We start from the raw sequence: 23114 nt of genomic DNA, 5'->3' as shown, positions 1-23114 counted from the left end.
GTTCGGTTTTGACATATACAATTCGAAACCGAACCAAATAAATTTCGATTTTAACATTTATACTCAAACTATAAAATTCAATTTTCGGTTCGATTCAGTGTTCGGTTTTTTCGGTTTGGATTTTCGGTTTTTTCGTTTTTATCCGAAGTTTGAACACCCCTACCAACTAGGCAATACACTAGAAAAATGAACAAATCTCAAATGCTATAGAAAAAAAAAATGTAACTTAAATACCTAAAAATACAAATTTACAGTCAACATGATCAAAAATGAAAAAAAAAAAAAAAAAGTACAAATTACATAACCAAAAATGTATTTTCCATAAAACAATGTAATTAATAAGCGTTTATTAACGAGGAAGTGACTGTTACCATAGTAGTTAATTATCGTTTTAAAAAATATCAAAGTACAGTGTACACCACATCAAGTATTCATATCCGGGGAAGCCACGTCAACAATCCCAAATCATAAACATGATAATTAGAAAATCGAAAAATATGACTATCAAAATATACATCGACGATAGCTAAAATAATATTGATCAGACAGAGTTTCCAAAGCACATCAATTCTCAAGCTGAAGCTCATATATCATAAAATTATTGCAGGAGAAAAAAATATTATGAAGAACAGTCCGAGCTTCACTAAATTAGAGTCATGTGATTAGAATTGTTACCACTGACTCTCAAGCAAAAGAAGAGAGAAGCACGTTTTAAAACCTCTATAAATCAATCTGTATAGAATGCCTTCTGCAAATGTATATCATGAGTATATCATTCCGCATATTCATCTTCATTTGTTGCTTTTTTCTGATAATCACAATTTTTTTTTTTAAATCAAGAATACAGAGCAACTACAACTCTATCGCAAGCCACGGAACACGAATTCCGAATCGGCTGTCAAATTTTTGAAAATTTGCTACGGTCCATTGATATTCTGTCCTCCCCCGGCCTCAAGATAAATGCAATGCCATAAAAACTGGGGAAATAGAATAGCGTGGATGAGGAAAAGCTAAAAGTAAAAACTAATTGAGCTATTAATTTTGCATTCGAATATAATAATCTAAGGATAATATTTCAATTGGAAAACTCAACAGACCGAGCAACTCGCACGACATCAGTAGTCTATATAGATTAATCATCTAAAATCCTGGACCAATACGAATTATTAAAAGATAACAAAAATGCCACATGAAAGCTAAAAATAAGATCTCATTTTACATGCTTTGACATTGGCAAGCATAAATATCACCAAGTTCTGGGATAAAGTTATCCTCAATATGATTAACTTCATCGAAATAACGATCTTTACCAAGAAACCTCTTACGCTACCATTAGTTAATCAGCAAATTCGTCCAAGTAATTAATATCAGCATATATAAATCAATATGTGTACTTCATTAGTATTCAGAGAGAGTGAAATCTATATATAATTAGTTAATGAGAAAATTAATATTTAATGTGTGTAATATAAACTTTATTGTTGACATATGAGTCACGTAGAAAAATATCAGTGTCAAATATGCAATATCCGATGGATTTATTAGTTCCGGGCAAACAAAGATAAAACAAAAAAATCCAAGTTATTAGATGAAAACGAAACTTTCATGAGTTAAAAGAAAATTGCAATCTTCTCTAAGAATATTAATCACCACGAATTCAAAGAACAATTCATACGAGTGTAGAAGCTAGAATGGTGAATTGGTGATCACTTAACATTAATACTAGATATTCCAAGGTACGGATATAATCCAAAAATCAAATCATGATTTATAAGCTTAAGCTATCACTAATTATCAGTATTAGACATTATCCCATTTTAATGGCAAATGATGTACTATATTATATATTATTAAACAAACTGATATTATTTTTGTTTCACATTATATATATGTTGCCCTTGTACTCTAGCAATACAATGTATATCAACAATTGCCAGTCAATATCAGCCTAGTTGCATGAACAATAATATCTGTGAACACCGAGTTAAGAGTATGATTTAATGTGTATATAAATAATAAGAAAAGTAAAGGAAAGTTCTCGTAACAAGTTCAAAATAGTAAATCACAAGATCAATCACAAGTTGCAACATATATATAATCTAGGTTGGTATATTTTTATCTTGATTAATTATTTCTTAGATTAATAGTGATAAGGTTGATCAAATGTATCAGGAAAAGTGTAAATTTTCGATCGATTATTTTAGAATAATTCCAACGAAAACTAGATCCATTTTCAACTTCGAAATTTTTTTATAGTAGCAAACTTAAATTGAATCCCATCTTAAGGGGAAAAATACATCTATCTTGACTAATTTATCATTTGAATTTGACGCATTTCAATTTTCTTTCGTAAAAATTATAGATTTATATATATATAATTTGGATTGAATTAGTTAATCTTCTTGCTTTAGCTACAAGCCTATGGCTATAAAATTAATTTTATAAGCAAACTCTAATTGAAGGGTTTTGTTAATTAAGAATCAAAGCTAGCACTACAAGTCTTGAAATTTCCCAAACAAATGTAGATAAAATCAACAAATGAATAACAAACTATCATAAATCATAAAGGGTTACGTGCCAAATTAAGCATACCTAGTTTACTCGGAATCTAGCCTCTTGAAAACATCAAAATGCGGAGATTCTTGGCTCAAGTTTGAATCCACTATCCCTTGAAATTCCTCAACCAATTGTGGAGAATACATTTCATCAACAAATGACACAAACGACGATGAATCCAGCCCTTTCGGTACACCACCGAACGACCAGAATGACGCTGGATCGGATACTTGTGACACAGCACCATGAATTGTCCCATTGTGTTGCCCTATTTTCCTCGTATCTTCGAGTACTGCATGAACAGTATTTCTGCTCTCCTCCAGTACTGTATTCGCAGCCTCGGCCTTCTCTGGTTGGCCGCCGCCAGAGCCATCAGCAAAACCATCCGCCGCAAACTTAGAGGAGGATTCGGGCAGATCGGAATCTTGCCCGGTGAGCTCTTGCACTAGGGACCTGAACTCTGAAGCGCTGGTTTTGAACTTGATAGGGTTTGTTATGTAAACAACTTTAAGTGGCTGCTTTTTCTTGATTTTGGGCTGTTTGTTTCCCTTTTTCTGATTCACATCTTTGTCCATCCTTTTGGGCTTAAATCTCGAATGGATTTAGCACTCCTACTACAGGAAAAAGAATAGATTTTTCCTTTTTTGGGAGGAAAAAGAGAAAGCAAAAGAAATGGAAAATGGTGAAATCAAGAAAATCTATGGAAATGGTTTTCTCTAGGCACAAAAGGCAACTAATATACTCTTTAAGATTGAGAATCAATGAACAATAAATGAAAGGAGAAAGTGAGAGCTCACTGCTCAACAAGATAAGCCGGTAGATATTCGTACCTTATGCATCTTAAATAAATATTGTTAATAAAATGTACGTATATACATCGTCCCCATAATCTAATTTAATACATAATTTCTATATAAAAAAATGGTTGTTAGTATTTTAATTAATTACTTAATTTCTCCAAATGCAATGTTTTTATATTCTTTAATTTGACTTTGCTATTGTTGTTTACCACAGACACTTTTGGCGTATATATATCTCGGTCGTCAGCTGCTTTCTGATATTTCTTCGGCTTTTCAATCTGTATAGTTTCCTTAAATTGCATAATATGAATCCTTAATTTACTTGTCTTAAATACGACAACGTTTATGAGAAGTGAGATTCCATATGCACTAATTCATTAAACTGACCTTATATATTAAAACTTTCCCTGTTACCGGTTTCACAGGAATCTTGAGTAGCTAGCATAATTTACGTACATTTTATAAATTATATTATTATTCAATGAAATTAAAAATTTTCCATTATATATATATATATATATATATATGTTGCTTTCAGATAAAAGCTTAATTGACGGGTTTGTTATAAAAATCCTCTTCTAAATTTCATCCCATGTATATAAGTCAATTTAGGTGTTTTTCAGATCAGAAATTATGAAAATTTCAATTATAGCATCAAAAATTATGCAGGGATATGTAAAATTAGTTAAAATGTCGAGTTAGTTAAAAGATATAGTAAAACATTTTGACCACAAATATGGATCACAATTGAGCCTTCATGATTTTAGGAATTTTTTTAAAAAAAAACTATGCATGCATGTCACCAGTTAACAGGAAAAAATTTCATTGAAATTGGAAGTTTAATTTATTTATTGTGATTACATTATAAATTTTTAGAATAAACTGAAATATTCAATTCTTCAATATTCGAAGATATATCATCGAATTACACCATATATGCTTGTTCCTACTGTCACGTTCCTTATCGGATAATATGATAAATTAAGAACAACAAAAGAATTACACCACGCTTGCTCTGGTGGTGAACTTTCTAGTGTAGTGATTGACTTCTCTTCTTCTCTTCTCTTCTTAGTAGTTTACTTTTCTAAGACGTAATATCAACAAAAGAATCAAAAGGTGCGATTTAATAAATAGTTTCATTACGAAAATATAATATAAATTCTCGCCCTTTATTTTTGAGTAAAAAATGTATTTAGATTTTAAAAAACGTCAAAATGGGAGACGAAATGATTGTTCATATGAAGTTAAAATGATAATGAAGTAGATTTTTTTCCTAGCCTCCAAATGATAAAAATATAAATTAATGGATCAAACACGATATATGTCACATAATATCCCAATGATTTTTAAGCAATAAAAATTATAATAATAATTAAATAAAATATCAAGTATTTAGATTAAACATGATGATTTTGGGGGAAAAATTATAATTTTTGTGTGTGGTTTAAAAGGTAAAACCCAATAAATTGTAAATAATTAAGAAATGGCTTAATCCACGTGAGCTGTCCCCACCGGACACGTGATGTACAGAAATATTTCGAGAGGCTTGGATCCGATGCTCCGACTTCACGTAATCTTGGCCAGGTGTCGATCATCCAGTGTAGGGTACATCAAATTAGATCCAGTACGGCTACATTTCGAAATAACTTGTCGGCACAGTGTGATCGACGCTCTAAATGTACGCGTGAAGCACTGAAGAGGAAGCCACGCTCCTTCTCAGCATCAACCTCTTGTTTTGCTACACCTGTTTCATGACGTCATCGAGACAAAAGTCAGTAGGTTTCGCATCGCTATCTACGACACGCTGGGATCTGCGCTTTGGCATCCATATTATTATTATTATTATGAAAAAATCGATGTTCTTTTGAGAATATAATATTATATAATATAACAGCAGCAACAAGTAAAAAGTACAAATTTACCACATAAAAACAAAAAACATTATAGAGGAACCCAAAATAAATAAAATAATGCAAATTATAAGATTAAAAATATAAATTAATATTTAAAAATATTAAAAATTTCAAATTGTATGCCCAAAAATATATATCTTTTTCTATTTTTAAATGGTTACGGTCACTCATAATTATAAAAAAAAAATATTGTAAAAAGTTTTTAATTTTAATAATATATATATATTTTTCATACAATTTTTTTTTTTTTAACACGGAATGCTTGTCGATAAATAATCACACGTCCTTTCATTTTTTTTCCCATTTCCATATTCTTGACCAGAACTCATAATAATCGGATCCTTAAATTTTGTGTTGCTATTTGCATTATAATGTATTCTTTTGAGTGCTTTTTATATGCCATTATTTTTTCAATTTATTTTGATGAAGTGTACAGAATTCTTCTATAATAGAGGCATTGAGTCGATGAGCTCAAATAATATTTCTCTGCATGCAGAAGAGAAGGCCTTCATCATTTTGGTAGTTGTGATGTGTCATTGCTTATGGCATTAACCAGATGGCAAAAATTTTGTGTGAAACAGTTTTACGGGTCATCTCACAGGTAAAAATTCGTGAGATCGTCTTACAAGAGACCAACTCTAACCTGATATATAAGTTATTGGATACTTGAGAATTTCTTTTTTGGACCGATTAATCTCGTAATTAAATATATTCAACGACACCAATTAAATTTACAATTTTAACTGTAAAAAAATTCAAAGCTTGGTGTGAATGATAGAAATATTAATTTATCACATATCTTAGTTTTATCCCACTATCGATTCAAGTTATGCACATAACTAGATTTATGTTATTCTTATATTCGTAATTGTATCATACATCAACTCATTGTATGCGGTTTTTAAGATTTCCATGTCATGACTTGTATTTTAATTAATTACTGCACATATATATGTAAAATTACTAATGACCAAGTAGATAAGTGGTGTATAGCCGACATAATTGTTGGTATTTGAAAGCCTCGTGGCCGGCCACTTGCATACGTTTTCATAATTAGATCGTATGGAGTTGGGAGCAAAATTCATGAACCTGCAGGCCACCAGTACATAGATAGCTAGAGAATGGCCATTTACGGACCAGAATCCACCACAAATACTATTTTCCAGTATTTTTTTTTATATATAGTTTCTCAAATCTTCGCGGGATTTTTAATTATAATTTTTTTTTACCAAAATAATATGGTTGAGACCAATAAAAAATTACATTTATATGAATACGACGATTTTTTTTCAAAAAACTCTTGCGAGATCGTCTCATTTATTAATTTTGTGAGATGATATCTAACCCGTTCAAATCATGAAAAAATATTATTTTTTATTTTCATAATAGATAAGAGAGCTGGGTTGACTGATATCACTGATATAGATACGTAAACCGTCTCATGTTACTTTGTGTGATGTATATATTTTTCAAAAAAAATTGAAGAAAAGCAGACATGGTTGGTTAAGTGTTGGGCCTTGGACTCATGAATTGTGCCCTTCAGTGTATCTAACATTTAAAACAGACCAAACAAATGAAGGAGTGCAAAAATCTTCTATTTAAAAGACAAACCTACATGTATGATAGAATTTGTTAGACTGATGATTTCAAATAGATAGACACATAGTTAAAAGATTAACTTATTAGATGATATAATCTCTTGATTATATTTATATGATACTCCATAATTACTACATAGATAGATATATGTTGAATCATAATTCGCTCATTTAGTTCCTCTATACTGTAATGCCCGAGATTTAATATCGTGTTAAATCACGATTATTGATTTTAATCGAGACGATTATGAGAGGGGCTAACCGAGACACAAAAGGAGATTTTATGTGGAAATTGTTGGTGCGAGGACCGAAGGTCTCGCGCATATGCGCGAAGAGTAGGCGCGCATATGCGCGAGCTGTGCGGAAGCCATAATGAGAGACCGAGCATTGGGCGCACATGCGCGACCTCAATACGCGCACATGCGCGAGAGGTCCAGAGAGTTGGGCGCACATGCGCGACTTAGATTCGCGCATATGCGCGAGGGTACCCGAGAGTTGGGTAAATTGAACAATGGCCTCGCGCATATGCGCCGAGTAGGGGCGCGCATATGCGCGAGGTGCTTTGGATGAATTTTGAGAGAAATCCGTCCGTCCGATTTTAAATCCGACTTCAGTACTGTGTTCCTATCGACGTAGGCTACAACTGGACGTAAGTTTTACTACGTTTTGATATGTTTTGAAATTATGATATTGTCAGAATTGAATGGAATTCATATATGATGTTCTTGACATGTTAGACATCATAGAATCGAAGTCAGATTAAGAAACGGACTGATTATGGAATTGTTATGATTTTCTGATTATATTGATATGAAATCGGACAGATTTGGATTATGGATGGATTACAAATTGTATCGGATATGAGTTATGATTTGTAATTGATGTCTGTTGATATGGTATTGACGGGGATACTGAGATTGTGCCGTTATGCTGTGATTTGAATTAAATCCGGATTAATCAGATTCAGTGTTGAATTGAGAATGGAATATTGATATTATGATTCTCAATATGTCGTTTCAGATTTACAGAGACAGTCTTGAGTTCAGAACTGATATTGCTGCAGACCGAGACTACAAACGAAAGGTATAAGTCAATGTGGTATTGGGAGATCGACTTGAGTCGGTTCAGACTTGAGTTTCCCTAAATCACATACTTTACTTTATTGCATTGATATTTGCATTAATTTGATTGATGTACTTGTTCTCTTGAATTATAGATAGCAGGTATTAGACGAGTAATCTTGTGACAGAAGTGCCTGATAGTGGCGGGATCGCCACGGACACATTGCACGATGTCACAATATAGTATAGAAATCTTGGGACAGATGTGCCTGATAGTGGCGGGATCGCCACGGGCACATTGCACGATGTCACAAGATAGGATATTGGCGATAGGGCCACAGTCCATGACGGTTAGGTCAGGACACTGGATGTTTGGTTATATCGACGTGGATAGAACTGGAAGTCTTTTCTATTACTGTTGGTCGATATAGGAATACCCACATCTGGAAACCGGGATCCCTAGACTAGGATTGAGTCTAGTCTGAATTGTAGAGTTACGAGCATTGTCGACAGTTTGATATTGATTATATTTCAGCTTTTGATATATATTGCTGTCACCTATCCATGCTTTTATGTTTATCATATGATTGCATGTTTCGTTGATTTATACTGGGATTATATTCTCACCGGAATTATCCGGATGTTGTCTTGTTTGTATGTGTACATGACAACAGGTGGGACAGGATCAGGGTCCAGAAGATGAGGAGATATCGTGATAGAGTGGAGACTTCGGACTTTGATGTATATAGGGTTTTGACACTTGATAATTAGATGTTGAACCTTAGTTTTTACTGATTTGTAGACGGTACAGGACTTGTACTTTATTTTATACTGAGTTGTATATTTATTTGATTTCACTACATTCCGCATTAAAAAGAAAAAATTTTATGACCATAATTACTTATTAGTAAATTGATCCTGATGACGATTAAGAACTGATTAGCGTCCGGGTCTATGTATAGGAAGTGTATATATTGGATCAAGATCCCCACAGCAGAGGGTGCCATGCATTATTAAAAAAAACTTATTTTTTTTAAAAATATGTATTTTTATATTTTAATTATTTCAAAATCAAAATTATATTTTTTATGTTAAAATATGTGATTAATAATCCAATTTATAGTTACAATTTCATTTTTGGTTACAAATATATATTGTCGGGGTAAAATGACGTGTCTCTTATTACTTTTTCTTTTATAATATTTTCAACTCTTTTTTTAAAAAAATGTTAATACAAATTTAAGTTTTTTGTTACAAATATGTGATTCCGAACGAACAAGAAAAAACGACGGTACATTCAATTTTTTTAAAATATTATAGTTCATTAAAAAAAACTATTTTCTCCTTTTTTATCTTGTTAATTTTTTATTTATAAGTTAAAATTTTATTAATCACATGTTTGTAACAAAAATAATAATTTTGTTGGCTTTTTTATATTATAATTCTTTTGAAAAATTATTTTCTCCTTTTTCGCATTGTTAATTTTTCTCATTCCTTTTAAAGTTTTAAATACAAAAAATATTTTTTTCTTTCTTAGAGATTTAAGAAATAATCTGATTTTCTGTCTTATTTGTCAAATATATAAACATTATTATGATGTTTTTTGTTACATAGCGCTGTCTTTATTGTGAATTATGCAGATGCAAGTATATTATATGTGTCGGATTCACTCGGAGACATATCTTATTCTTAAACAATTTATTTATTTACGAATATTGTAGCCGTTATTTAAAAATTTTGTAAACCGAAAGATATCTCTTTCTAATTCATTTAGATTTGATAAAAAAATTTTAATTATGTTAGGATTTAATCAAGATCAGCTTAACATATTATATATTATAGATACTAGCATTTTTTGATATTTTTTTACATTAAATAATGTGTGTTTATAGATGATATTAAAATATAAAAAATTTAAACTAAATTTTTACGTATTTTTTTATATATAATTATTTAAAAATTCGAAAGATAGTTTATACATAAACAAAAAATTGACTAAAATAGGTTTTCATGATATTATTTTATTAAATAAATATGAAGTATTTTTATAATTTTATAGTAAAAAATATATTATGACCTCAAAATTAGTCCCCATATATTATAATATGGTATAGATACAAAAACAAAGGTTGATTATTTATTTATTTTATTTCTCCTCGAGTACACTGACTTTTTTGAATATTATTATTAATTTAGTTTAGTTTATTGTTTCTGTCTTATTACTTGGCCTTGTGAATTTTTATTGTCTTACATGGATATTAAATTTCAGTCCAGTCGATGTCATTCTAGCTAATGTCCACATTCATTGTTGTATAATGGAATCGACATTCTTAGGGGCCGGGGCTATGCATGGTGGACACATAACGCGTTGCTTGATGTACGAAAAATGACCATTTTGATTTGTAAATTTACTTTTTTGTGAATTTGGTTGTTCGTATTGTTAAAATGAGAGGGAAAAAAATTAAAATTACTCCAAAAAAAAAAAAACGAAAGATATAAAGAGTAAAAACCAAATATAGATGACGAAAATTACAATTTTATACATTCGAGGTGAGACTGATGTCTGTTATTATTGAATTATTGTATTACGTTTTTTAAAAGGCAGGAAAAAAAATATCAAATTAAGGAGTTAAGGATAAGTAGATGGATATGTAAATCAAAGGACCCATTGGGAAGTAGAAATGACGTTCTAAAGGCATTTGCATGTGCACTCTCGCGCTTTCTCGTTTCCCCCACTTGGCATGTGCTAATGTCGCTTTTATCTTTCTCCATCTACTACTATTTTTCAAACACGCTTTCTATCTTCTAATACAAAAGTGGGTTGATTCTATGTTTCCTGCCTCTAACTAAACCCCCATCCTAAACCCCCTTGGCATTCCCTATATAAACTCCATTAACGCTTGCACCTTCATTTCTCTCTCTTCTCTATCTGTACATACATATGCTGATCATATGTTTACGATTGGAATGATTCTTGTATGTTGACACATATATATTCAATGTAAAAACACACACCTTCGATAGCATTCTTCAGGAAACTAGACAGTTTCTATTAGTTTTTATATATTTGTTCCTGGTTTTTCGGTTTCATGGTGTTTGTATCAAATGGGAAGTTATAAGAATTGTACTAATGGCAGTGGGATCGAGCCACGAAGGATGACATCACTGGGCTCGTTTAAGGGTAAGAAAACAAAGTCGGCGGCTATGTATAGTATAGAGCTGGGTCGGAGGTGGATGGAATCTTCAATCTGATGCATGGCTCTGATCCTGTGCGAATCGAGCTCGCTCGTCTCGGAAACGAAGTTCGAGGTTTGTCGTCATTCCGTGCATGGATTTTTGGTTTTTTTTCCCTTCTCAAAACTGTGATTTTTCCACAAATCTGGATTTTTGTTTGTTGATTAATTTTTTTGTTTTGGGGAGTTAATGCATGCATTTCCTTTTGTTTTGCAATATACGGGTCGAACAAGAAGCCAATCCATTTTCTAATCATTATGATGGACCACAAGTCCACAACGTTTGGGTTATGTAAAAGAATTGAATTTTCATCCACCAGAATTCGTGTGTTGCCAAATGTGAAATGCCAATGATTTTTTTATTTAATAGAAGTGGTCTGATTAAGAAGCCTCTACAAGAAACTTACGCGAATCCATGCAATTATGTTTTCTCAGGTTTGGTTTTCTATCAATGAATAATGTAGATCGCTCGATCCAGACAGTTCATTTGCATTGTTTTGGTTTTTATAACAAAAACTAAGTTTTGAGGTGCAATTAAATTTTGGGAAATTTTTGGATACAGAGTGTATATGTCAAAATTTCTGGTCTTGGACCAAATCATGCACCATTAATATTCTATATGAAAAATCTTATCTTATCTTATCTTAGTGATTTATAGCCATTTAAACACTCGAATCACAACTACATTTGGCATTTGAATTTTCTAGTTCAAGAAAATTGTATATAATTGGTTGCTTTCTAAATGATCTAAGCAATAGAATTTTAACCACGGATTATATATGAATGTTGTGCATTCTGAATATAATAAAGCTTTTTTAGATGCAACCTGGACTATGATCAAATGCAGATCATTCCTGGCTTGTTAATTTGTGGTAAACATCATGATAAATGCATGGCCATTTAAAACCTTTTGAAAGTTTGTAAAAATGGAAATCTTTTCATTCCTCCATTTTTTTACATGTTTATATTTTCATTTTTCGAAAAAAAAACCCAAAGAAAGAAACATAGAAAGAAACCAGTGAAGGTAGAACCCAACCTTTTCTTGATTTCTCTTTACCTTTTGCCGCTAAGACAAGAAGTAGTATTGATATTTTAGAATTCTTACCAAAAAAATGTTGCATAAATTGCAGAGAAAGAGAGAGAGCTAGGAGAGGCAAATGTGGAAATCAAGGCTTTAAAGCACTCCGAACGTCTTCAAAGAGAAGGCAGTCGTGGAGGTACATATTATCATAATACAGCCATAATTGTTTTTTATGCTTCTTGCCAAGGGAAGATTTTGCAGATCCTCCGATTGTCTCCTTTCAAATTCATGCAATGATGAATAACTGCAGGATGTCAACTAAAAAATATCTTCACCGCATGCTCTGCATTTACCACTATTTGTTAGGATACTTAAGACATTTTTATGTTTGATTTAGCTTACTGACAAGCTTCGAGAAGTAGATGATAAGTCAAAAGCCACAGAAGCTCTGCTCGAAACGAAGGTACATATCTGGTTGTTTGAACTTCCACTATTTTGTTTTTCATCTCTTAATATCCTAGTTTCTATCATCTACTGTACACATGGGAGCTTTTGATGTATAACCCGGAAAAAAAAAAACACGTGACATTACATTGTTACTTGTGAATTTCAGAACCTAGAAATCAAGAAAATTAATGAAGAGAAAAAATCATCTCTCACTGCACAATTTGCTGCAGAAGCCACACTTCGAAGACTGCATGCCGCACAAAAAGACGATGAGATGCCTCCCATTGAGGCAATCATCACACCTTTGGAGGCCGAGTTGAAGTTGACACGGTTGGAGGTACACGTAAACTTCAGCAAATTGATTTTTAAAACAAAGACTACATTATGAAATCAAATTTGATTTTATTAAGATTGAGATGTATCTTAAGTATGGTTTTATTGTAATTTAGTAATGAGAAAGATATTTACCATACTAATCTGTAGATATATATATTATGTGTATAATTAAAGGGCTGATGATTTTCTTCTCAAAATGACCGTATTTTGACATTAGTGGATATTTAGAGCCCTCTTGGCATTTTATCCATGTCAAGGACTTGGTCCTTTTTGGCCAAACCACGTAAATCCCGTGAAATGTTTTCTCCTCAAAATATATTTACTGTTCAGGATTCAACAAATCTATCTAACGTTTTCGGTTGACATGCATGTATCTTTTTTGTCTTAGGTAGCGAAACTACAGGACGAAAATAGAGTACTTGACAGGCTCGCTAAATCTAAAGAGAATGCTCTCCTGGAAGCAGAACATTCGGTTCAGAGCGTGCTGCCAAGTCAGAAGCACAGTTGAAGGTAACGAAATAAATTACTCTTTCAGTTTACTGGCTATGTTGTTTCAGATGTATGCTAATCTTGATTCTCTTATTGACATATGCGTAGGATAAATACCAGTTACGTTTCAAAATATTAGAGGAAAGGCTTAAATCATATTCAAAATGTGCAGTCCATGCTTCATCCGTCAGACGAAGTATGAGCAATTCAAGAACAGGAGGGATCTCAATTGGAGGACCAGAGAACCTGTCCAGATCAGCCTCTATTGGATCTTTATCAAGAAAAGATAACTATTACAGATCATCGAAGATTGGTGATGCGAGTTTGCTGTCAAAGCAAGCAAAGAATTTGTCTATTTCTTCCTGTGGTGATTGCAGATTATCAATCAGTGGCAATATGCATTCAGATATAAATGGGACAGACGAGAACCAAAATAACGGAGTGATTACTAGTCTCCTTGAAAATGCTGATGTTGGGGCTTTGATGAAGAACCCAAATACAAAAGAAGAAGATTATGTTTCGGGAACATTGTATGATATGTTGCAGAAAGAGGTCATAACGTTGCGGAAGGCAAGCCATGAGAAAGATCAAAGCCTGAAAGATAAAAATGGTGCAATAGAGGTTTGACGATGCATTTCTTGTTGTTGTTGTTTGTAGTGTTAATCCTCTCCCTTTTGTTCCCTTCATCCATTTTGATTGAGTGTTGGATTGTTGGCATGGAAATATCTCAGATGTTAGCAAAAAAGGTTGAGACGTTAAACAAAGCGATGGAAGTCGAGTCCAAGAAAATGCGTAGAGAAGTAGCAGCCATGGAAAAAGAATTTTCGGTCATGCGAAATGGGAATGATCAAGATCGAAGGAAGATTAATACGGTTCTATCTAAGTAGGTGGACATTAAATTCATTTTCGTCATCTTTAAGTCTTCTTATTACTGAAAAATTGAAATATTTCTTGTTTGAAGATAGAGCAGTGTTAGTAGCTGATGAGTTGTTCTTGATTTTAGCAGGAATGGGCGGTAGCGATACTAGGATAGATGTTTGGTTACCGAAAGGTCATGGATTATTTGTTCAAGAATTGATTCTGAAATACTACTTCTACTTGTTACGGTAGTGAAATTGTTAATTTTCTCCACATAAATGTAATATGAATACCTGGTTTATTTCATCCTGCCATGTGCACATTGTCCCATGATAGGATAGATGGTCAAGAGTTGCCCATGCATATATGAGACCCACTTTTTTTTTTGAAATTGTATGTGTGGCAAGATCTTACCCGTTGAAATGAAATGAAGGTAATGCCCACATAAGTAGGATCTCATTAACCTGAATATCTCGAGTATTTATGTTGTTTTGCTATAACAGAGGAGAATAGGGAGTTGATTCCATCCTATATGTAGAAGCACTATTCCATGATAGAATCAAGGGCCCAAATTTAGCAACACATACATGTGGTCCACTAATTTTTTTAAAATCACATATGTGTGTGAATCTTGTCCATCCAAACCATGTGAGAGCAGTACCCCTTATCTCATCGAAGCTACCAGAATGGGGAGCATATTTTTACGAAAATCATTATTACTTTATGTTTCATTAATGTATTTGTTTGGAATATGATGATGAAGTAAAAAGTGGATTTAAATGACTACGTGGTTCAACTTTATTACAATAATTGAATTGTACTGTAATCCTTTTTATTTAGTAAAAATTACCAAAACGAATTGAATTTTAAGATCTTTGCTTGGTCCGCGTGGTTAACAAGACAGACCGTAATATTGATTTTCTTTTAAAACAAATAGAATTCCATTCATGTAAAATCGTGTTATGAAAACTCCATAAAACACGCTATCTTTCTAAAACCGCCCTTACCTTCCAAGACTCCACTTTTCTTTCAGTAAGCCCTGTAAAAATGTGGTAAATTTCCGACTTCAATTTCTTAGCCTAATCTTCATGGGTAGGATTATGGGTTATTGTTTGTAATTTCATATCGATTTGCGAACTTATATGCGGGTCTGCCTCGCTTTTCTTGAAGGTTAAGTAGGGTGTTATTCTAGATTTTTCTCCCCTCTCCTTGTACAATACTTTGTACTTTCATTTAGAATATGAAATCATACAGAAAATAGTCTCAATTTACCTCTGATTTTGATTTGGAGCTTCCATTTGTGATTTGACCTAATATTTGTTTGCATGTGAAATGGGAATTTATTAAAGTTGTATAAGAATTTGGGTTTTCTTCTGTTTTTTTACTAGAATTGAAATAAGTTGAAGTACAGTACGTCTTCCCAAAATGTTCTGTTGAAGCGTTACCGGAGGGTTTTTGTGTAGTCACAATTTTCAAGGGTAGAATTTTGGAAATCGTAAATGTTTCTGCTTAGGCCGGATTTTGAATTTTTTGTAGCTTTTGATTAGACGTTCTTTTGTCGTTTCTTGATCTTAGTTCTTGTTAATGCGTGGCTTAATTTTGGCCATCTTTTGATTGCAGAGTTAGACCAAGTCGTTAAACAAAATGCCTCATAGAACTCGACCTATGACTGCACTTTTACTCTTTACTGGGCTTAATGCTGTTTTAATCTCAACAATATCCCCGGTATATGATTTCGTTTGCTTCCTTCCATACTGGGAAAGAAGGGTATGATTCTCAGTTTTATATTTCGCGTGTCTTACTATTGTGGTTCAAATGTTGAAGGGGTAGTAAATTGTTGAGTAATTATTTTCTCTTCAAGTTCAAAGCGTAAAATCATCTTTAATAGAAGTTCTGACGGCCCTATTTAATGTGATTGTTAGGCAATTCAGTCCCTTTATTATTTGCATTGTTATTATACGCTGCACAATGATTCCATGGATATTGTAAAGTGCTGATAAGCTTGAGAGCCTGGAGAAGGCTAATACTCTGTTTGGGATTCTCTTCTTGATTTTAGTTTAATATTTCGTATTCTCGTGGAGATTGTTGCAGTGTATGGGGACGAAGAGGATTGTACTACCACTGGTCAATGTCGATAATGTTGCCCGAGTTTGCGTTAGGGGTTGGATTATTAGCGTCTAAAAATGAGCTGCCATAAAAGTTGGCTTCCCAGAAGTGGGCAATGTCACGTGTCTCAAATTGACTTTCCAACGAAAGTGGGGCGGCTAATTCGTTTTAGGAGCTCTTTCGTTGGCTAGTCTGTTCTGTTGGGTTTGAGCTTTTCTTTTGATTATGATCCAGTCCTTGCCTCACTACCGGATTTTGTGAACTGGATTTAGTTAGCTACATATGGTGTACACCAACTGATAATGAGCCAGTGACATATGCTGTACACCAGTTACTTTAATGTTGTCTTTTCCACGATTGGATAAGGAAAAGGATGCAGCTCGTGAATTTTGATCGTAGCAGGATTTTTTGTACTTTATGGTGTGCATTAAGTGTGGCTATATTTAAAGAGGCTAGGGCGACATCTGTTGTTCTGATTGTATATGCAATGTTGATATTCCTTCTATAGTGGTAGAAAACGCATTCCACCTTGCTAATATTGGCTAGATTTACTGTATAGCCATCTTCTTGTTCCTAAGCACTCACTTTTTTATGCTGAATTTTCCCAGAGGGAATGTCGGCGCCATGAACGCGAAGCTGTGTTAGATGCTAAGGGTTCTGGATCAGTATAGAATCAATGCAGGTTTGGTTCAAAGGATGTGTTCCATTTTTTTTTTGTAATGCTACTAAAGATGGGGAATTTTTGTATAAAATATTATTTTTTACTCTAAATATAGATCAGATCGATTCGCTTGTGGATATAGACCTTTTTCATAAGGGATCTAATCATTTTTATAGAGAATTTTAAGTGTTTTTGTTTTAAGAAAATATTTACTTTCTAGCTCATTACAAGACAGATTTTTACACGACTAAGCTAAATGGTTATCTATTTTGATAAAAAAATCAAGGAAAAAAGATGCACCATATCCAAATCCAAAATGAGATTGTGTTTAGATTGAATGATTTGGGTGAATTTGATTTTAAATTCACACTTCAAAAGTAAAAAAGGGTTCATAATTAGAATGAACAATTTAAAATATCTTATGTTAGCTGAACATATTTTTTTTTCTTCAATTTCAAATTTATTTCTCAATCTAATAATTTCAAATCCATATATTTCAATTGTTTTAATTTGAAGTTTTTTTACAAATCCAAATCTATCAATTCAAACACAACCATGATAGTGACAATTAGTTTTTTCACGGATCGAAAACAGAACCAGGCAACTAAAATTGTACTAAATCCATAATGTCATTTTCTAAGGATAGTAACGATGTGCAAGAGAAAGAAGAATCAGGAAAAGAATATTAAGAACAGTTTGATTTATAAAATTTTAGATTTTAGCATTCTCGGAAAATATGAATTTTACATAAGTTTGTGCGTTGATTGATGGATTTATTCAATTAGTTTTTCATTTTTTTAATTTATCAAATTCAAGTGGATTTCCAATATTTTAATAACCAAGTTATATATATTTAATAGATATTGTGATGTAGTCCATATACATCAAAGAAGTAAAATAAATGTCGTTTGAAATTTATTTATCTAACTTCTTATCAAATCATTCTATCTAAATACGTATTTTATGGGTACTACAACAATGCATGCAGTGAATAATTATTTGCTTGCCAATATTGAAATAGTTTTTTTTTTTAATATATAATAAGTTCATTACACTGTATTCGGAATTTTTATAAATTTTAATACGGTATTCATAAATTTTTTTATTGAAAATAATTTTTTTTAAAAAAAAAAATTGTCACTTTTAATGTTTTATTAAAGCTTCATTACAGCAGTTTAATTATTTATGAAATACACATGATTAATTTCATTACACACACAATAAAATCATTGAAATATCATTAAAAATTAATAATTATTTAAATGCATTAATACAAAACATTATTGGAGGTGGAAACTTTCCCCATTTTAAGAATTTGGTTACCATGCTGTACTACCATGTATGAAGACATCATCGTGTCTAGATTAGGGTCGGTTCGCGAGTTTTTCGAGCCGGCTCGAAAAAAATTTCATTTGTATTTGAATTTATTGAATTCGATCCAATCTCGAACATGTTCGAAAATTTTCGAGGCCAAACTCAAGCCTAAATTATTTTATTTGATAGTTCGCGAGACTTAATATTTTATTAATATAATATAATTATATTAAATAAATAAATTTCTACTCTTTCGAATATTTATTTTCGAACAATAGTACGAATAAAGCGGAACTCGAGTTCGTATGTAACATGATTAGTCTCATTTTTGGATTTATTTATCTGTTTTTTGGGAAAATCATGGGAATTTGATTTAATAGTAAGACGGGTGAGGAGGATTTCCAAATTTAATTTATACAGACCGGTCCCGTTTGGAAAGCTTTAAAAATTAAACTTTCTTCTTCTAAATCTCCGAAAAGGAAAAGGAAAGATATATAATTTTAAAAAAAAATTATACTAGACCCGATCCCCGATCAAAATTTATGGTTCCATTCTGAAATATAGGTAGTGATAAAACTGAATTCAAAAGGCACAATTAAATAAGGCCATGAACGAGTACATATGAAAATTCACGTTTCAAGAAGCTATCTCTGCCAGACCAGACCTGCAAATAGCCTAAAAAAACATACATGATCCTCATCCCAGCAACTCATCCACCTCTGTCTTTCGAAATGGATCGACTTGAGTAAGCAGATTAGACATCACCTTATCTGGGTAAATGTTGTCAGCCTTCATCCTCTCAGTGAAGCCATATGCTGGGGACTTGGCATTTGTGTATGCCCGAACAAGGGACTGATACGGTTGGAGTCTTGAGAAATAGCCAGCTTGTCTCATCTTTTGGAATATCTTCTCAGCGTTGTGTATATCTCCCCTGTTCGCATATTGATCCATTACAGCTAAGAAAGAAGTGAACATTGGTCTCCCTTTGTTCCTTACATGAGCTGCATCAAGAATTTTCTCCGCTTTTTCCACTTCTCCTGCGTCAATATACAGTCTTACAAGTGAATCCAAAGTCGATGGCCAAATACTGGGACAAGTTTCCGCCATTCGCCGCACCAGTTCCTTTCCTTTCTCTATCATTTTACGATCCATGTAAACCTTGAGTAGAACAGAAAAATGTTTCGAAGCTGGCTTCTTCAACATTTTCAACATTTTCTCAAAAGTTTCCTCGGCATCTGCAATCCTATCGAGCTTTCCCCAAGCTACAATAGCGGCCATGCACTCTTCCAATCCAGGGTTAGACTTACAAACTTCCCAGAGCCGATCAACTTCATCACCCCTTCTGAGAGAAGCATAAATAGGGAGAAGTGTTTTACACACCCAACGGTTTTTTTGAATGTTTTCTCCTTCCATCTCTTTTAACACAGCCTCAGCTTTGTTTTTCAGCCCGTTAGCAGCATAGTGCCGTGCAAGAGATGCTTGAATTCGAGTATCGACTTCCAGGCCTTCGGCCTTCATTGTCTCGAGAACCTGTTCCATACCAGCTATATCTTTAGATAACCCCTTGACATCAATCAGAAGTTGGTATGTGAAAAGGGATGGCTTAATATTTTCTTTCTCCATCAACAACAGAACATCGGCAATTTTTTTCTTATTGGTTCTCTTGTACAGAATAAGCAGCTGGTTGCAAGTAAAGGTTGTCAAGGGGAATTTCAAATCCTTCATTCTATTGAAGACTTCCTCGGACTTCTTCACATGTGTTGTTGCGACACAGTTAGCCAATAATGTACGGTAGACGTGTTCTCCTCTGAAGGATTCGGGTATCTTATTAATGTAGTCATCTGCTTGAAAAATACTACTTGCTTTGGCAATGAAATCAACATGAGAAGCATGATCTCTCTCCAGAAAATCGAGATGCTTTGTTGACTTCAACCATTCTGAAAGCTGTACAAAACGAGTTTAGATGTCAGCACCAGTAGAACAGGAAAAAAAAAAGAATAGAATCAAAGTACCAACACAATAACCAAGAAAAAAGCACGCATTTCAAGAAGGTAAAAGTATAACATCACCCATAGATGCAAAACGTTATTTTGCAAACAAATTAGGAACAAAGAAGAAAGAAGAGTAGCTTTAGATTCATATAGACAACTAAGTCTTCAAAAACAGTTAATACAATGTGACAGCAAGTACAAAAGCGAGAAAGGTATAATATACTTTTGACATGAACTTCCTTTACTGTGGAAGTTTTTGGATCTTATATAGGAGTAAAATAACCCTTAATCCAATAAACATATTGAATGTTAAGACTCGACTAAGGCCAGATTTCCTTTAACTGCTTCCAGCCATTCCAGCTTTATGTAGCGAACCAAAAAACTAAACTACAATCTCGTCATAGCATGTGACAGTATAAGTTCACTAGTTTAGTATGGTTATATTTATCATGAATGAGATTTTTCTGAGCATGCATTGGCTGTAGGGGAATGGATAACAAAGAAGCAGGCCTATAATCTTTCAAGAGGTCTAACAAAGAAGCAGGCCTATAATCTTTCAAGAGGTCTAACTCAAATCAATAGATCGAGTACAGCAAGTAATAACACAGAAAAGGCTACTACCTTGCTCATCATCATGCAATATCTTTGCATCAAAGCGTACAAAAATTAACAAGAGCGAGATGATGGTTACACAAAGGAAAATGAGGCAACAGAAGAATTAAAATAAAACCTTCAAGGCCTTTAAGAACAATTTCCTTTTTCGAAGATGAAGAAAGGTCGATGTCACTTCTTTTCTCGTCACTTCTTTTCCTTCCTCAACCCATTTATCCAGAACCTTGTGAATAGTTAAAGGAGGGGCAGCTAGAATAGCCTCAGTCATAGGCGATGTAGCTCTTGTTTTTGAATATTTTTTCTCTCCACCATCAACCTCAGTACCTATTTCCAAAAACGCATTATTCGTATAAGTAGCAGCAGAATCCTCTTCAGATATCAACTGATCATCAATGTTTTCATCGCCAGATAAAGCTTCTTGAGTAGCATCAGTAGGACCTTCAAGTTCAGAAAAACCATCCTCCAAGTCATCACCGTTTTCTCCACCACTCTCAGTACCGGCCTGTGAAGAAAATGTGTGTACAGCCGTGTATAACTTTGAACTGGATGATGTGCTACAGAATTTAGTAGAAGATAAGGTGTGTACAGCCATGTATAACTTTGAACTGGATGATGTGCTATAGAATTTAGTAGAAGATAACAGCCCATCAATTAATACTTCAGACTCAGCAAATACAGGATTGTAATGGCCCAGAGAACAACTTGCAATTTCTGATTTTGTGAAGAAAATTTGTGTTCCCCGTACGATGAATACACGATTCCTGAATCACAAACACTGCGTATCATAAACAACACTAAAACAAGAGGATTAAAAAGAACACAAGCAATTATAAACAACACCAGGAACAAAAAAAGATAGTTACAACAATCCAGACAGAAGCTGTAGTATTATATAAGATCAATTATGTCACAACAAATGGAATTCAGCCAGGTTCGAAAAGTCATGCCAAGAAAAGTAGCACGTTGGTGAAGTGAATGTAACATCATTAATTATGTGTTCATAAGAAGAAACAGATTCCAAACAGCAGCACCATATCCATGGTGCCAAAGTGCATACTGCCCTCGGTTTTTCTAAGTTAATCCTTCCCTTGGCTACCATTTATGATAGAGAGAACATTCAGGAAACAGTAGTTTCTCCTTTCGTACTAGGTTTCCACAGTAACAAATCTTACATTTCAAACAATATCCTCGTAGGAATTTCACCAACGAATTTCACATACAGTAAGTAAATATATCCAAAATTATATATATGAAGAACGGTTTCAATTAGGGGAAGGGGGTAGATGACCTCCAGGACAGAACAATCACTAAATAGGTGATACTAAAACGTGCATTTGAAACTTTCTTTCTGCTATTGTTTTTTCCTACTGGAAAAAAATACAACTCAACTAACTGACAATATAACCTGACAAGATCACACAGGAACACTCCAAGTTAGCTTTTTTTACCTGTCTAACTTAATCATCAAATGGAAAAAAAAATTCACCATAACTAACCTTCCAGATACAAAAATACTACATCATACACGCGATTCTGTAAGCACAACAAAAGTATTTGCACAGCAGATGCATGATAAAAATCTAACATGTGCAGCATATAGCACAAACAGTAAAATGGCACCACAAACTTTGAAGTCAACCAAGAAAGGTCAAGCTCAAAACAATAGTTCACATAACTTTTCTTTGCTACCTTTAATAGCCACTACAACACCAACGCGCAGTTATCAAATAAGAAAACCCAATCACCATAACTGAAATCCATCACAAATATATCTAAAAATTAACTCCCGTGGATAAGAAATGCAGAAAGATGCAGAAATTAAAAAAACATAAATTTTCACTAACACAAAAACACTGATCAAAGCAATAGAAAGTAAAATGAATTACTTGAGATGAATGGAGGCTCTGCGAAGTGCCCACATACTATATTCCGATGTTCTGAACTTGGCTCTGAAATAGAACAATAACTGAAATGGAAATGGTAATGGTACTGGGATTGGGTCCGGAGAGAAATTTCTAAACCCTAAACCCTTGGCAAACAGACCACCTCGTAATTTGGATTCAAAGGGAGTGAAATTTTCTTTGAGACTCTCTTAATTTCAAATAATATCAAATTGAC

The 23114-nt window shown here is 33.2% G+C and overlaps 2 protein-coding genes and 1 pseudogene across 3 annotated transcripts; 1 reads left to right on the top strand and 2 right to left on the bottom strand.

The window, feature by feature from the left end:
- Nucleotides 1–262: 262 nt before the first annotated feature.
- Nucleotides 263–3380, bottom strand: LOC142552058 (uncharacterized). Of its 2 annotated transcripts, none has more exons than XM_075661658.1 (2): nucleotides 2593–3380; nucleotides 263–1970 (listed from the first exon to the last, which is right to left on the bottom strand). In XM_075661658.1, the coding sequence occupies exon 1, from the start codon at nucleotides 3129–3131 to the stop codon at nucleotides 2598–2600; it is 534 nt and encodes a 177-aa protein (XP_075517773.1). In that variant the 5' UTR covers nucleotides 3132–3380; the 3' UTR covers nucleotides 263–1970; nucleotides 2593–2597. The 2 variants fall into 2 exon arrangements, with proteins under 2 accessions (XP_075517773.1, XP_075517775.1); XM_075661660.1 differs by having other exon boundaries at nucleotides 274–977.
- A 7653-nt stretch (nucleotides 3381–11033) lies between these two features.
- LOC142550789 (microtubule-associated protein 70-1-like) lies at nucleotides 11034–17259 on the top strand (annotated as a pseudogene).
- A 1663-nt stretch (nucleotides 17260–18922) lies between these two features.
- Nucleotides 18923–23061, bottom strand: LOC142552057 (pentatricopeptide repeat-containing protein At1g80270, mitochondrial-like). The gene is made up of 3 exons (XM_075661657.1): nucleotides 22883–23061; nucleotides 21115–21757; nucleotides 18923–20337 (listed from the first exon to the last, which is right to left on the bottom strand). The coding sequence occupies exons 1-3, from the start codon at nucleotides 22915–22917 to the stop codon at nucleotides 19090–19092; spliced, it is 1926 nt and encodes a 641-aa protein (XP_075517772.1). The 5' UTR covers nucleotides 22918–23061; the 3' UTR covers nucleotides 18923–19089.
- Nucleotides 23062–23114: the final 53 nt, after the last annotated feature.

The sequence above is a fragment of the Primulina tabacum genome, chromosome 7 (assembly GCF_025594145.1).
Source record: "Primulina tabacum isolate GXHZ01 chromosome 7, ASM2559414v2, whole genome shotgun sequence".
In the NCBI taxonomy this organism is placed as follows: Eukaryota; Viridiplantae; Streptophyta; class Magnoliopsida; order Lamiales; family Gesneriaceae; genus Primulina; species Primulina tabacum.
Note: the sequence above shows the minus strand (reverse complement) of the source record. Positions and strands in the feature narration are given on the sequence as shown.